This window comes from Pinus tabuliformis, chromosome 1_2 (genome assembly GCF_031772625.1).
Source record: "Pinus tabuliformis cultivar Carrire ecotype Pingquan chromosome 1_2, CPIR1, whole genome shotgun sequence".
Classification (NCBI taxonomy): domain Eukaryota; kingdom Viridiplantae; phylum Streptophyta; class Pinopsida; order Pinales; family Pinaceae; genus Pinus; species Pinus tabuliformis.
This window is the reverse complement of record NC_142298.1, coordinates 409,746,459-409,759,897: the sequence shown is the minus strand read 5'-3', so window position 1 is coordinate 409,759,897 and position 13,439 is coordinate 409,746,459. Positions and strand designations below refer to the sequence as shown.

The 13,439-nt window shown below is 39.4% G+C and overlaps 1 protein-coding gene across 1 annotated transcript in view; it reads left to right on the top strand.

Moving 5' to 3' along the window:
• Window positions 1-772: 772 nt before the first annotated feature.
• LOC149206075 (sister chromatid cohesion protein PDS5 homolog A-like) overlaps window positions 773-13,439 on the top strand; it is a 224,097-nt gene continuing 211,430 nt past the window's right edge. The window contains 1 exon segment of the mRNA XM_089395279.1: window positions 773-1,043. Within this exon segment, the coding sequence (XP_089251405.1) occupies window positions 951-1,043 (93 nt within the window). The 5' untranslated portion in view covers window positions 773-950.

Here is a 13,439-nt window from a genome sequence, read left to right as displayed (position 1 = left end):
TAAAATTTAAATATAAAATTTATTGTTAAATTATTTTTATCTTAAATTTAAAATTTTTATTATTTAATTATTATTATAAAAATGAATTATTATCTAATTTTAAGGTTACAGTCAAGTTATATATCAAATTAGGGTATGAGACTCTTTGTTTGTGGAACAAGAGACCCACCCGGCGCAACCATTTCACTGCTAAGTCTACATAGGCATACATACTCTACCCCTTATGGTTTTGAAACTATAACCTCTTAAGAGGTTTCACATGCTCTTAATTATTAAACCCATTCAATCTATAAAACCTTAAAAGTATACTTATAAAATATAAATTAATTAGTTCGTGTAATATTTAATTTTCATTAGTTCGTGTAATATTTAATTTTCACTAAATTATATGTTCAATTCTTATAAAAAAAAATTGAAAATAAAAATTATTTTTAAAAAGTCAACTTATTTATTAAATAAGTAAACTCATTTACACAATCATAATAATAACATTCCACTCACAAACAAATCAATTTTCCATCCACATTAAGAATTGAGCTGACCAGCCTAATTTAATTGTTAAAATAACCAAAAACACAACCTAGTTGCAATGGTTCTTTGGTGCTATGCACCCTATGACAAATTTTTTAAGTTTAAAAGCTTTGAAAAAGTGCTCGATGCCCTTTGTGTCTCTCGACCGGATTCGAAGTTTGCCCTATGTTGCATTTAAAGCGGAGGATAAAATCCGAAGTGGTGCCAATGGCTTTGGGTATTTTGACCGCCGCATTTGGTGCCAAGATTCCTTTACTCTTTACTTGCGGTTGGGTAGCGTAGCGTCTCGACTCGGGGCCTGTCACTTCATTTATCGAGGGAAAGGAGCGGGGGTACTTTAACTCTCCATCCTCAGTTTCAGGGTTCATATCTCACGCCGTAGATGTTGCGGCGAATACACGTTTGAAACACTAGAGCAGATGGCAAACCAGCTGGAGCAACAATTGCTTGAAGCGGGGAAGAAGTTACAGCAACTTCCTCACTCCAAAGACGCAATTCTTAAAATTCTCAAGGTAAATTATAGCCAAACTCATTAACAGTTCGCCATTGGTGTGTTAAATTGCAACGAACACTCTACAATGTCACTGATCTGATGCTCTCTCTTACTTTTAACTTAACCTCCAACGTATTGATCTCAGCACTATAACTGAATTTAGCTTTAATTTGTAGCCACCTATTGTTTTCTGTGTGGATTTTTTAATTTCGTATCTATACACTCAAATGCATGGGTTTGTCTATGAATTGAGTCCACGGTCAAATATACCGATTTTCAACTGTTGCCACTCTTCCATCTGGCACGAAAGCTGACAGGAAACTGAATGTTGTCAAAAGGACTCGACCGTGATTTCAGGTGCAAGTAAGTCTCGAAGATATTACGAGTATGCCACAGTCGTAGAGATGTGATCCAGAACATATCAGGCTGGGAATATGTGATACAGAACATATCAGGCTGGGGATATAGGCTTTGTGAATTAGAAAGATTCTGATTTTGATTTGATTTTGCGCTGTTGAAGCGTAGGGCCCAAACGTAACCTCGTGTCTATCAAGCACTCGCGATGGCTCGGGAACCGGACACCATTGCTCACCTCAGTCTTTCATAAAGAAAAGGTGCAATAATTTCGAGAGGCTTATGGGTTTTATCAGCTAAAAAAAAATACTTCTCTTTGGTCCGTATGGTACGAAAAATACTACGGAGTAATCTTGCCTGTACAGTGCAGTGGTATAACAAATTTCATTGATGTGGGTGTTAAAACTCGGGCAGGCTAGGAACTAAACCCATGAGTTGTACCTCCCATTGTTTGTTCTACCAGTAAGCCACATGCCCTTTTGTCACAGCCACCCTTGTTTGAAATCAAGGCGTCGATTGCTATCTCCAACAGTGGGAGCTTGTGAATTCCCATCTTGGTGCACACTGATGGGACTATAACACCCTTGAAAACAGAGTTTGATACATGTCCTTAATTTTAAACCTTAATATAAGTAGCGGGGCTGAAACAACCGGCAAGCACGTGTTTTCTGAAAGGATTTAGTTCCACGGGGTAATGCTTCCAGCTTTATTACGTTCTTAATTAGGAGAAGAACATGGCCAAGGCCATCATACAAATCAGACTAAGCTTAGTACAATGAAGGTTTAACGATTTTTTGAAATCAGGATTGAACTGTGGGACATAAAACGTGAAAGCTATGGTGCTGCTGTTTGATGTTTAGTGCCGCTTGATGTTCATTGCAATAAGACATTGCCATTCTTCATGCAACAAAAGTTACACTTGATCTTGGGCTTTGTCTCATTAATCCATGGCTTCAATAACTCTGACATATACAGTGAAGAATGGTGAAGGAATGGTTATGGTTGTTGAACAGTAATCCACTGAACATATTATTATGTTGAGAGGCACATTTTACAACCTAGTATGACGGAGGTGTAATATCTTCCATGCTGAACTTGGAGTTGACCTGTGTCTCTTTAAAATAAAAATAAAATATTTACTAAACAAAAAACAATCTTGGCTATAATAAAAAACAAAAATATATATACATATTTGTTTAGTTTGAATTAGAAAGATTATAAAACATCAACAATATCACTTTCACTGTGCTTGCTAGGTTAGTTGTGCTCCTTGAGTTTGCTTTGCTTGCTGGGTTTGAGGTTCTCCCTGGGAGTTGTGTTATTTGATATCTATGCTTCTCCAAAAAAACATTATTGTATAAGTTGGTTATACAAAAATATAACAATTTGTAGAAAATCCACGAAATTCTGATCTGCTAATATGAGCAATCTGAAATAAAATTTCTTCTCACATAAACACATAATTTCTCTACTAGATGCAGTGGAATAGGAACAAAAATAAAAGCACAGTCACACAATTCAAAAACACAGAATTGTCTAGGGAACCCAACTGGGAAAACCCTCTTCTTGTTTAAGAATTTTATTGATAGAGAAATTGAGCAATTGATCTCTTACAAAATACAATTGTTTCAATCTGAAAGACACACTTGTCTTTCCTGCTTGTTCTAAGCTTGAAACCCTTGCAAGATTGCTGATCTCTGCTGCCCTCTACCAACCTGTGCACAAACTTCTCTTGCACACTCTTCCTCTCACAAGATCCACGCACAAACTCGTGCTTCCTATTGCTTGGTCTCACCAACTTGTGCTCACCAAAACAATGACTAAACTTATGCCTTCATACCTCCTTTTAAACGCAATTCAAATGGTTAAAATTAGTGAGTTTTCTAATTAAGGAATGATTTTGTGATTGATTGAGTTAGCATGAGTTAACTACTCATGCAACTTGTCCTATTTCAAGTCAACCACTTGAAACTCAATCACTTGTGTTTTTCCTCAATCAATTCACACTAGAAAATCAAGAACTTGACTTTCAATTTCAACACATCAATTAATTGCAACCTAACTCGTCCTAATTTTTAGGGATTGATTCCTAAATTATAGGAAGTCATACTGATTTATAGGCAATTTCCTAATTTTTAGGAACTCGAGTCATGCACAAGAAGGAACTCGTTCTGGCTCCTATGATTAAGGCACAAATCAAGGAATCTTTTTCTCGCTAATATTTTCAACACTCCCTCTTAGCGAGGAAGGTGTTCTTGGAAGAACCACGTCCACCTGGATCTGTCTTCAACTCTACCATGTTCTCCATTGCTGCGGCTACTCCCTCTGAACTAGAAGACTGACTTGCTTTCTTCCGCGGAACTTGATCTGAAGACCTGTTCTTTCCCACCATGATTTGCAAGTCCGCCACTTTAGTCATAAGTGCCATGTACCCTATGTACCTATGTGTTAGCTTCTTGATGCTGGGAGACTCAACTCTCTTCTGATTTCCCTTAACCAAATCTTCTCCCCACTTGGCTCAAACTCTCCCTTTACTGGGAGTCTCTAATTGAGTGGTTGCTTCCACTCGCCCTGGGCTATGGTCATCATCATCCTGTTGGTCAACCCAACTGCCAACTAGCTTTGACCCAAACTAAGGTACTCGCAGAGGCTCCATCTTGAGAGCTATATCTTGCTCTTGCTCAACCGTCACTTCTCTATTTTGAGAACTCCCTGCCTTGCTGCTTAAGGCTACACTTGTCTCTACCTGCAAATTGTAGAGATTCTTCGCCCTCACACCTATTTGCTTCTTACATCCATAAGCTAATTGTTGGAGGTAAGCCTTACCTCTGCTGAAGATGATATCATATCCCTTGTCCTCAAGGGTAGCTATCGAAACAAGATTTTGCCTCAATCCTGGAACATAGAGAACATCTCTGAGATGAAGAAGATTGCCTGACTCCCTTTGAAAACTGACAGTACCAACTCCTAGTTATATCTGAAACTGCATGTCCTTCTCCTTCAAGTGGCTGAAACTTTTCTTGTTCCCAGTGATATGGAAGGAAGCCCTTGAATCAATATACCATATACTACTATCTGTTGAGCTTGCCATGTAAGCAATTAATGACAAGTCTTTCTCGAGCTGGGCAAAAAATGCATCTACCTCTGCTCATGGCAATGGAAGCACTTGATCTTACTTAGATCTTTCTTCTTTCCCTTCTCATTGGACCCGACCTCTACTTGGCCCGTCTTATCCTTAGCCTTGCTATTCTTGCTTGCTAGGGCACAGTTCTCCTCGTCCTCTGTCATAAGTGATCTTCCCTTCTATGGTTCCTCTTCAGATCTCTTCTGTATGCAGTCAATCCAAAAGCTTTCCCAATTTGGGAAGTTCCCTCTCCCACTAACAACATCCTAGGACCCTTTCCATAACTTGTGAAGTCCATACTCATGGCAATGGAAGCACTTGATCTTACTTAGATCCTTCTTCTTTCCCTTCTCATTGGACCCAACCTCTACTTGGCCCTTCTTGCCCTTAGCCTTGCTACTCTTGCTTGCCAGAGCACAATTCTCCTCTTCCTCTGTCATAACTGATATCCTTTTCCGGCCTCTACTTGGTTCCTCTTCAGATCTCTTCCTGTATGCAGTCAGTCCAAAACCTTCCCCAATTTGGGAAGTTCCCTCTCCCACTAACAACATCATGGGACCCTTTCCACAACTTGTGAAGTCCATACTCATGGCAATGGAATCACTTGATCTTACTTAGATCCTTCTTCTTTCCCTTCTCATTGGACCCGGCCTCTACTTGGCCCTTCTTGCCCTTAGCCTTGCTACTCTTGCTTGCCAGGGAATAATTCTCCTCGTCCTTTGTCATAATTGATCTCCCTTCTATGGTTCCTCTTTAGATCTCTTCTTGTATGCTGTCAGTCCAAAACCTTTCGCAATTTGGGAAGTTCTCTCTCCCACTAACAACATCCTGGGACCCTTTCCACAACCATAGTTTTAAAAACCAGAACCGGTCCACCTAATAAACTAGGTTTCAAACCGGAACTGGTCAATCTGGCACTGGTCAGATCTCAATGAATCGATTTAAAAAAATACATTAAATAATTAATTTTTAATGAAAAAAGACTATTTTTAAGACTTAAAACCATGATTCCAAGCAAATAGAGACAAAATATGCAAAGTTTGCTCATCTATATACCATGTAAAGGTGAATATGTCAAAATGGCACTGAGTGCAATACATATCATTGACAAAATACATCAGCAATGAGGCTCTAAATGGCTTATAAAGTCCACAAACAATGCTACAAGCTATGATGCCATTGGCCTACTACAAGACTACAAGTCTACACACGATCAATCATCAAATTCATCACCACTACTAGACACAGGATCATCATCAGGAGCTACATCAACATCATCTGGTTCAGAGTCTAAGGATGAATCAGCCTCATCTGCAACCCCAATAGCACTGCCACCAATAACAATAGAAGTGGACCTAATGGAAACATGAGTTGGTCGAGCTGCACGACTAGTGCCTTCCATTGGTTGTTTGCCTTTCCTTGATGCGGCCACTAATCCTGGTTCTGATGGCGCCACTAAATCTGCTTCATCCCCTGCTAATGCCATGTTAATATCAAAATTAGCATCAAAGACAGGATCTTCAGTCTCCTCCACCCATTATGATGTTGGATCAATATCGTCCAACATAATGGGGGATCTAGATCAGGTGTTTTGTTCATCATTTGGTTCCGCCTTAGTCGAAGGTTGTATTCCACAAAGACAAGATCATTTAATTGTTTTTGTTCTAAACAATTTCTCTTCTTGGTGTGTATGCTCTAAAAAACAAACCAATTGCGCTTACAACCTGAAGCGCTACAAGTTTGGGTAAGGACTATAATTGCAAACTTTTGCAATTGAGGACATTGGCTGCCAAATGATTCCCACCAATGTGCTGAAAAGAAAAAGACATTAATTAGTAACTTAGTTCATTTCATTACTTATTTACAAATTACAAGTATTTATAGATAATTTGAATTTTAAATTTGTAAACAATTTAACTTGAAAAGAAAAACAAATTGGAATTGCTTACTTGGTTGATCCACATCTCTTGCCATCTTTGCCAAGTTTTTTCCAAAGGTACCAACTTCCATACCGAAAAGAGTAAGTTGTTTATGTATTTCCAATTGGTCTACATGAATAGGGACCATGCGCTCCAAGCAATCAATCAATCCATCTTTGACGGCCTCCCCATCTTGCAGATCTCTTAACCAATCTTTATAATGATACTCTGGGTTCAATACCCAGCTGCATGTATAGGACGATGGAGTTGATTGCTCCATCTGTTATCAATGATCTCCCATATATGACCATATTTAGCTAACCTATCCTTGTAAGCTATACGTATCTGCTCCTTTGCTTGATCCATAGCCTCACAAATGTAGCCCATGGCCAATTTTTCCCCATCCACCATCCTTAGCACCTTAACAAGGGGCTCTTTAATTTTCACAAACTTTGCAAACATTTTCCAAAAATAATTGTCAAAAGCTTTCTTTTTGGTGTCTTTTCCATCTTGTCTACCAACCCACTGAGATTCAGTGCAACCATCAGAAGAAAACATTTTCTACAGGTTTTTCTGTTGAAAATTGAGACATTGCAACATGAGGAAGTGAGTTGCAAATCTCGTAATTGTAGGCCTAACAAGCTCTTTGCCCCCGGTGTTTTTCCTCATTAGGCTCAATACCCATGAGTGGTTGTAAATGTATTTTGTAATGCACTTGGCATCCTCTATAATGTTTGATACCCACTCCACTTTGCCTATGTCCTCAAGCACGAGGTTTATGCAATGTGCAGCACACGAAGTCCAAAATATGGTCTTATGTTTGGACTCAAGCATCTTTCCAACAAGAACATGGTTTGAGGCATTATCTGTGATGACCTGCACAACATTCTGCTCCCCCACTTCCTGAATAATGTCATCCAAAAGTTCAAATAGAAGGGTTGCATCCTTCACCTTATCAGATGCATCAACTGATCTTAAAAACATGGTTCCTTGAGGGCAAGAAACAAGGAAATTAATGATAGTGCGGTTTTTTCCATCAGTCCATCCATCTGACATGATGGAACAACATGTTTTGAGCCATGACTCTCTATACTCAGCGAAATACTCATCATTGGAAGAAATTTCTTTTTGCAAAAGAGCTCCCCTCAAGTCATGCATACTGGGGCCTTTGAAGCCCTTTCCTGTAGCTATAACAAAGTCCCCACATAGCTTGGTAATAAGGTGAGTGAGCAACATTAAATGGGATATCTGTATCATACCACCATCTAACAATGTATTGATAAGAGGTTTCTTTGCTTTGCTTTTTCCAATGTTGATCCAAAGTGGGTTGATGACTTGGTTGGGAGGAAGTGGGATTAGCAGAGGCAATGGTGGCAGAGGATGAGAAATAACTATGGATGTTTGTTCTCTTTGTTCCTTTAGATTGTTGGCCGAGAGAAGGGGGAACATAGTGAAAGGGGTCATTGCTGGAAGGGATATAAAAGGAGCCTTGAATCTCATAATCATCATACCCACTCTCTTTCATGGCTTCTAATAATTCCCTCTTCCTTGCAATTTCATCTTGGATGGCCTTCTCCCTAGCCTTATTCTCCTCAAACTTTTCAAACTTGGAAAGGTATTCTGCCCTAACATGACCTAACACTTCATTTGGTGCTTCACATGGCTTTACTTGGCCTCTTATCCCAGCCAAGTGTTGTTTCAATCTGAGAATACCCCACCTCCAATAGGTTTATTGCAAAATTTGCATATCATTTTTCCATCAATCAAATCACAATGAGCCCATGCATTGTCCTTGGATTTTGGAGCCATGTTGGCTTGAAATAATTAAAATTTGCAAAGAAATCTGCCATTTAAAAAAAATTGCAGCTAAGAAAAATGGAAAACCAAAGCTAAATTTAGGAAAAAAAATGCACATTGTAGCCTACAAAATTTGATAGCATAGAACTAGAGATTTGATAGCATATAACACATAAAAAAAATTAATACATGGACAATAGTGAAATGAGGAATTTTTCAAGTGAAAATCCTTACCTGGAAATGCAAACTAGCTTCCTTAGCCTCCTCTTGAAGATGCCAACTCTACTGACAACTCCAAACTATCTCTAAAAATTGCTGCAACTCCAACTTCAAGCCAACAAGATGACTACTCCAGCAAAATCTCAACACTCTCCAAGCTCTCAATCAAACTCCCAAAAACTCCAAATGAGATGATTGAGGCAAATGAGAGGGGTAAGCTCCTTTTAAAGGCTTGGAGAGGGTGTTTTTGGAGGGAAACAATCTTTAATTTCCCTCTAAAACACCCTGGAACCTTCCTAAACCATGCTGTGTGGGTCCACTGCAGCCTTGGCAATGAATCCACCGGTTTAGGACGGAACTAGCCGGTTTGACCATAAACTAGTCGGTTCCGTTCTATACCAGCCAATTTTTCTGATTTTTGGGCAAAATGGAGGCTTGAATTGGGTTTTTGTGCAGGTTTGACCCGGTCGGCCAATGAACTGGTTGGTTTGACTGGTTTCCGGTTCAAGCTGGCCGATTTTTAAAACTATGTCCACAACTTGTGAAGTCTGAGTAAGGCAAAACTCACATGGTCATGATCAGGTACAACCACGCCCATCCCACCTAGTTCATCTTGTACTTGAGTGAACCTTGTACCTTGTCAAATATGGGACGATGGGCTCATCCTTGATCATCTGGATACTCCTCAATTTCTCCTTAAAAGCAAGTTTCCTGGTATCATTGGTACTTTGATACAACTTTAGGATTGTATCGTACATCTCAAACGTTGTCTTCTTCTCATGGATATGAGGCACTATATGATCTTTGACCCCTTATAGAATGATCCTCTATTAAAATTGGCAACGAGGGCCAAACTCCATGTGGATCACCTTATTTATGGCTTCTGATATTTTTCCTAGATTCCTGTCATTGAGAGGTGTAGGATTGATCTAAATATCATCCGATTCTGATAAGTATTTATGGAGATATGAATTTATTTTGATTATGGACAAATTGTCAAAGTCGGCCAACAAACTTATGTAGGCTCAGAAGCCCAACAGTCATGTCTATTCAACCTCAATGTTTGCATATAAATACAAGGAGCATCCTCTTCATTTGGACAATTCAATTCACTCATCTTCTTTCTCTCTCTCCTACGCATAAAAGGAGCCTCTCTCTCTCACACGTGTGGATGAAAAGGAAGACGTCCTAGGGCAAAGAAGACACAGAAAGAAGGACGCTAGGGTAGCAGGTCATCTCTTTGACCAATATTGACCAAGCATTGACCTTCTAGAAGTGCGGATTGGGTGTGGTTGCCTTTCCTAGGCAGGCCGCAATTTTTGGCACAAAAATCGAGGCGATCTGACCTCTGGTTTGACCGGTATTGATTGCCCTAGTTTAGGGCTGCAGTTGACTTCAGAAATCTACAAATTGACTGAACTTTTGGGGGTGTTCAAGGGCTGTTTCTTTAGGCTGTTCGAAGACAAGTTGACCGGAAATTGACCAAATATTTTAGAGGTCAATTTCAGCTAGTTTGACCAAGTTTGACTTTGCTGATCTAGGGTTTGCTGCTACTGATATAAAATTACAGAATTCAGATTTTGTACTATTTCTCTCTGCTGAACTATTGAAGATAAAAGAAGATTTGATCAAAGGGTTTCCCCGCATTGGGGTTTGTCCCTGGCTAGTCGCCACATCTTGTCTCTCTTGTCTTGGCTTGTTTTCTCTTGATCATTTAATGTTCTATCTGCACTTTACTTAATGTATATGTGATTGCTAATCTGTGGCTAATAAGAAGAAAAATAAGTAAACTGCTCTAAGCATAGAACATACCATAATTGAACATCCTCTTTGCTGTGATATCATTCTTATTATGCTGGGCCAATTGTTGGACATCTTGTGGTGGTGGGATAACCTGCTTCATCAATTCTCCCACACCATTATCTTCCAACACTATCATAATCCTCCCTTTCCAAGCTATGATGTTCGATGCTCCCTCTAGACAGTGATCTGTTGTCAATCCTCAGTAAGCCATCCCGCTTCCCCTGAGAACTCTTTAAAACCTGCTCACTAACAACCTGTAATCCTTCACAAAAGATTGTACTTAGGGCTTTGGAGGCTGCCCACCTCACTGCTGCTTTAGTCCGTCAAAGTCTGCAATCTTTTGAGCTTGAATATTTCTGCCACTAATAGCACTTTTGTTGTCCTTCACAAGATTTGCTCTTTGGCCACACTACTAACACCCCTCCACCTGTACTTAAGATGCCACCAAAACTGTCCAAATTGGACTTTATCCTCTAGCAGAACAATATCAACAAAAGGAGACATACATGCCTTATTTCTGCTCCCTTTGTCCTTGGCAACTGTGCAATTTTTATGAGCTCTGGTTAGGGCACAACAACAACCCTAAATCTGCTCAAAGTGACTATAGTTCTCTTTCCCAATTGTCCTCCCTAACTTGCTATCCCTTCTATCACTTCCAACACTCCTGTATAGCTTTTTGGGCCCTCTAAAAGATGCCTAGAGGTCTGCGATTTTGCAACTAGCGCATAACAGATGTTTTGGACTTGTTACCAAAGAGAAGACCACCCTTTGTTCACCTGCGTTGTACTTTTTGTGGATGTGGCCTAGTGTGTAGACCCTCTCTAGGTCTCTCGACCCTCCAACCAAGAGCTACCTCACGTTTGCAATTACATAGAATTTCCGCGGCCTAAACAAAAGACAAAACACTTCTTGTTGTTGCACAAGATCAACCCAGATCTCCCTCCTATAGCCTCAGCCTCTTGCCCATGCATCTCGACCCTCCATACAGTATAGAAAAGATGCAACCCTTGCTCCTTTTCACCTTCGTTGGAGTCCTTCAATTCTACATCCACTTCAAAGATCTTTCTTGATGTGTTTTGCACTTTGGATGTGCTATCTTTATTCTGATCCGAGCTTAGATACCATGTAGAAAATCTAAAAAAGTATGATATGCTAATATGAGCAATCTGCAATAAAATTATGCTCACATAAACACAAAATTAATCTACTAGATGCAGTGGAATAAGAACATACATAAAAGCATAGTCACACAATTAAAAAACACATAATTATCTAGGGAACCCAACTGGGAAACCCTCTGCTTGTTTGAGAATTTTGTTGATAGAGAAACTGAGCAATTTATCTATTACGAAATACAACTGTTTCAATTTGAAAGACACACTTGTCTTTCTTGCTTGTTCTATGTTTGAAACCCTTGCGAGACTGCTAATCTCTGTTGCCCTCGACCAACCGGTGCATAAGGTTCTTTTGCACACTCTTCTTCTCACAAGCTCCACGCACAAACTCGTGCTTCCTATTGGTTGGTCTCACCAACTCCTGCTCACCAAAACAATGATTAAACTTGTGCCTTCATTGCTCCTTTTAGAAGACAATTCGAATGGGTAAATTAATGAGTTTTCTAATTAAGAAATGATTTTGTGATTAATTGAGTTAGCGTGAGTTAACTGCTCATGCAAGTCGTCCTATTTCAAGTCAACCACTTAAAAGTCTAGGGAACCCAATTGGGAAAACCCTCTGTTTGTTTGAGAATTTTATTGATAGAGAAACTAAGCAATTGATCTCTTACAAAATACAACAATTTCAATCTGAAAGACACACTTGTCTTTCTTGCTTGTTCTAAGCTTGAAACCCTTGCAAGACTGCTGATCTTTACTATCCTCGATCAACCTGTGCACAAGCTTCTCTTGCACACTCTTCCTCTCACAAGCTCCATGCACAAACTCGTGCTTCCTATTGCCATGTACCCTGTGTAACTCTGTGGCTGCTTGTTAAAATTGGAAACTAGGGTCAAATTCCACCTTGAGATGACTCATTCGATGGAGATGATGACTGCATTAAATTTCTCTTTTCGAGAGGACCAAAATTGATATAAAGATCATCTAATTTGGACAAGTAGAAGTGTGTTTTTCAATTTATGCCCACACATGTGCAAATTCATCATGTAGGTTTATGAAGCCCAATGGACATGTCACTTCAACCTCAACAACTTGTATAAATACAAGTTACCTGTCACCTCATTTGGCATCACCATCACTCACACATTCTTCTCTCTTCTTCTCTCATTGGTTCATACAACTATTGGCATTCTCTCTTTCTCACATGTGTGGCAAGGAGGACGAATCTCAGGGTTGAAAATTTCAGAATTTTCTATAGTTTGACTAGGGTTTGACCAATGTTGACTTTGACTTTTTGGGCATCCTTTGACTTTGATTCTCAAGGCAAATTTTTGTTTCAGTAGGCCGTATTTTTGGGCCAAGAACCGAGGCAAAAGGAGGACTTTGACCTGTGTTGACTGCAAGATTGTTTGACCGCAGGGTTGAGTTCAGGTTGACCAAGTTTGACCACAAATTTTATGATTGTTTTGGGCTGGCTTTGGTCACTATTGTAGTCCGAGTTTGACTACCTTTGACCGAGCTTCAAAGGAGATGTTTGACTGTTGCGTTGACCATCTTTGACTTTTTGGTTAGGGATTAGTTTGACTGCATATTTGACAGGGTTGTTTTGACTTTGATTTGGCAAGTCAATTTTGACTTTTTGTACTCTCTCCGTGTTGAACATTTGATATAATAATAAGAATAATTGATCAAAGGGATTTCCCCACATTGGGGTTTTTCCCTGACATCCGCCAAATCTGGTGTCCTCTTGTCTTGCATTTATTTCATGTTCTATCTACAATAACTGTTAATGTGATTGCTATTGGAAAACTAAATTGGAAATTGTCATTGGGCTGCTAAAGGAACATTGAAGTAATTGTGCTAAGCATAGAACATACCATTGTTAACTAAAATTAACATGGTATTAGAGCCCAGGTGAAGACAAAGCCCAAGAAAGAAAGAGAAAAGCAATCACTAAGAGGGATTTATTGGATGAGTTTCAATGGCTTCTTCATCTTACTTCAAGACCGAGGACAAGCTCAATGACAAATCTAACTATCATGCATGGAAGATGACTTTGGACCTGACTTTGGAGGAGCATGAAG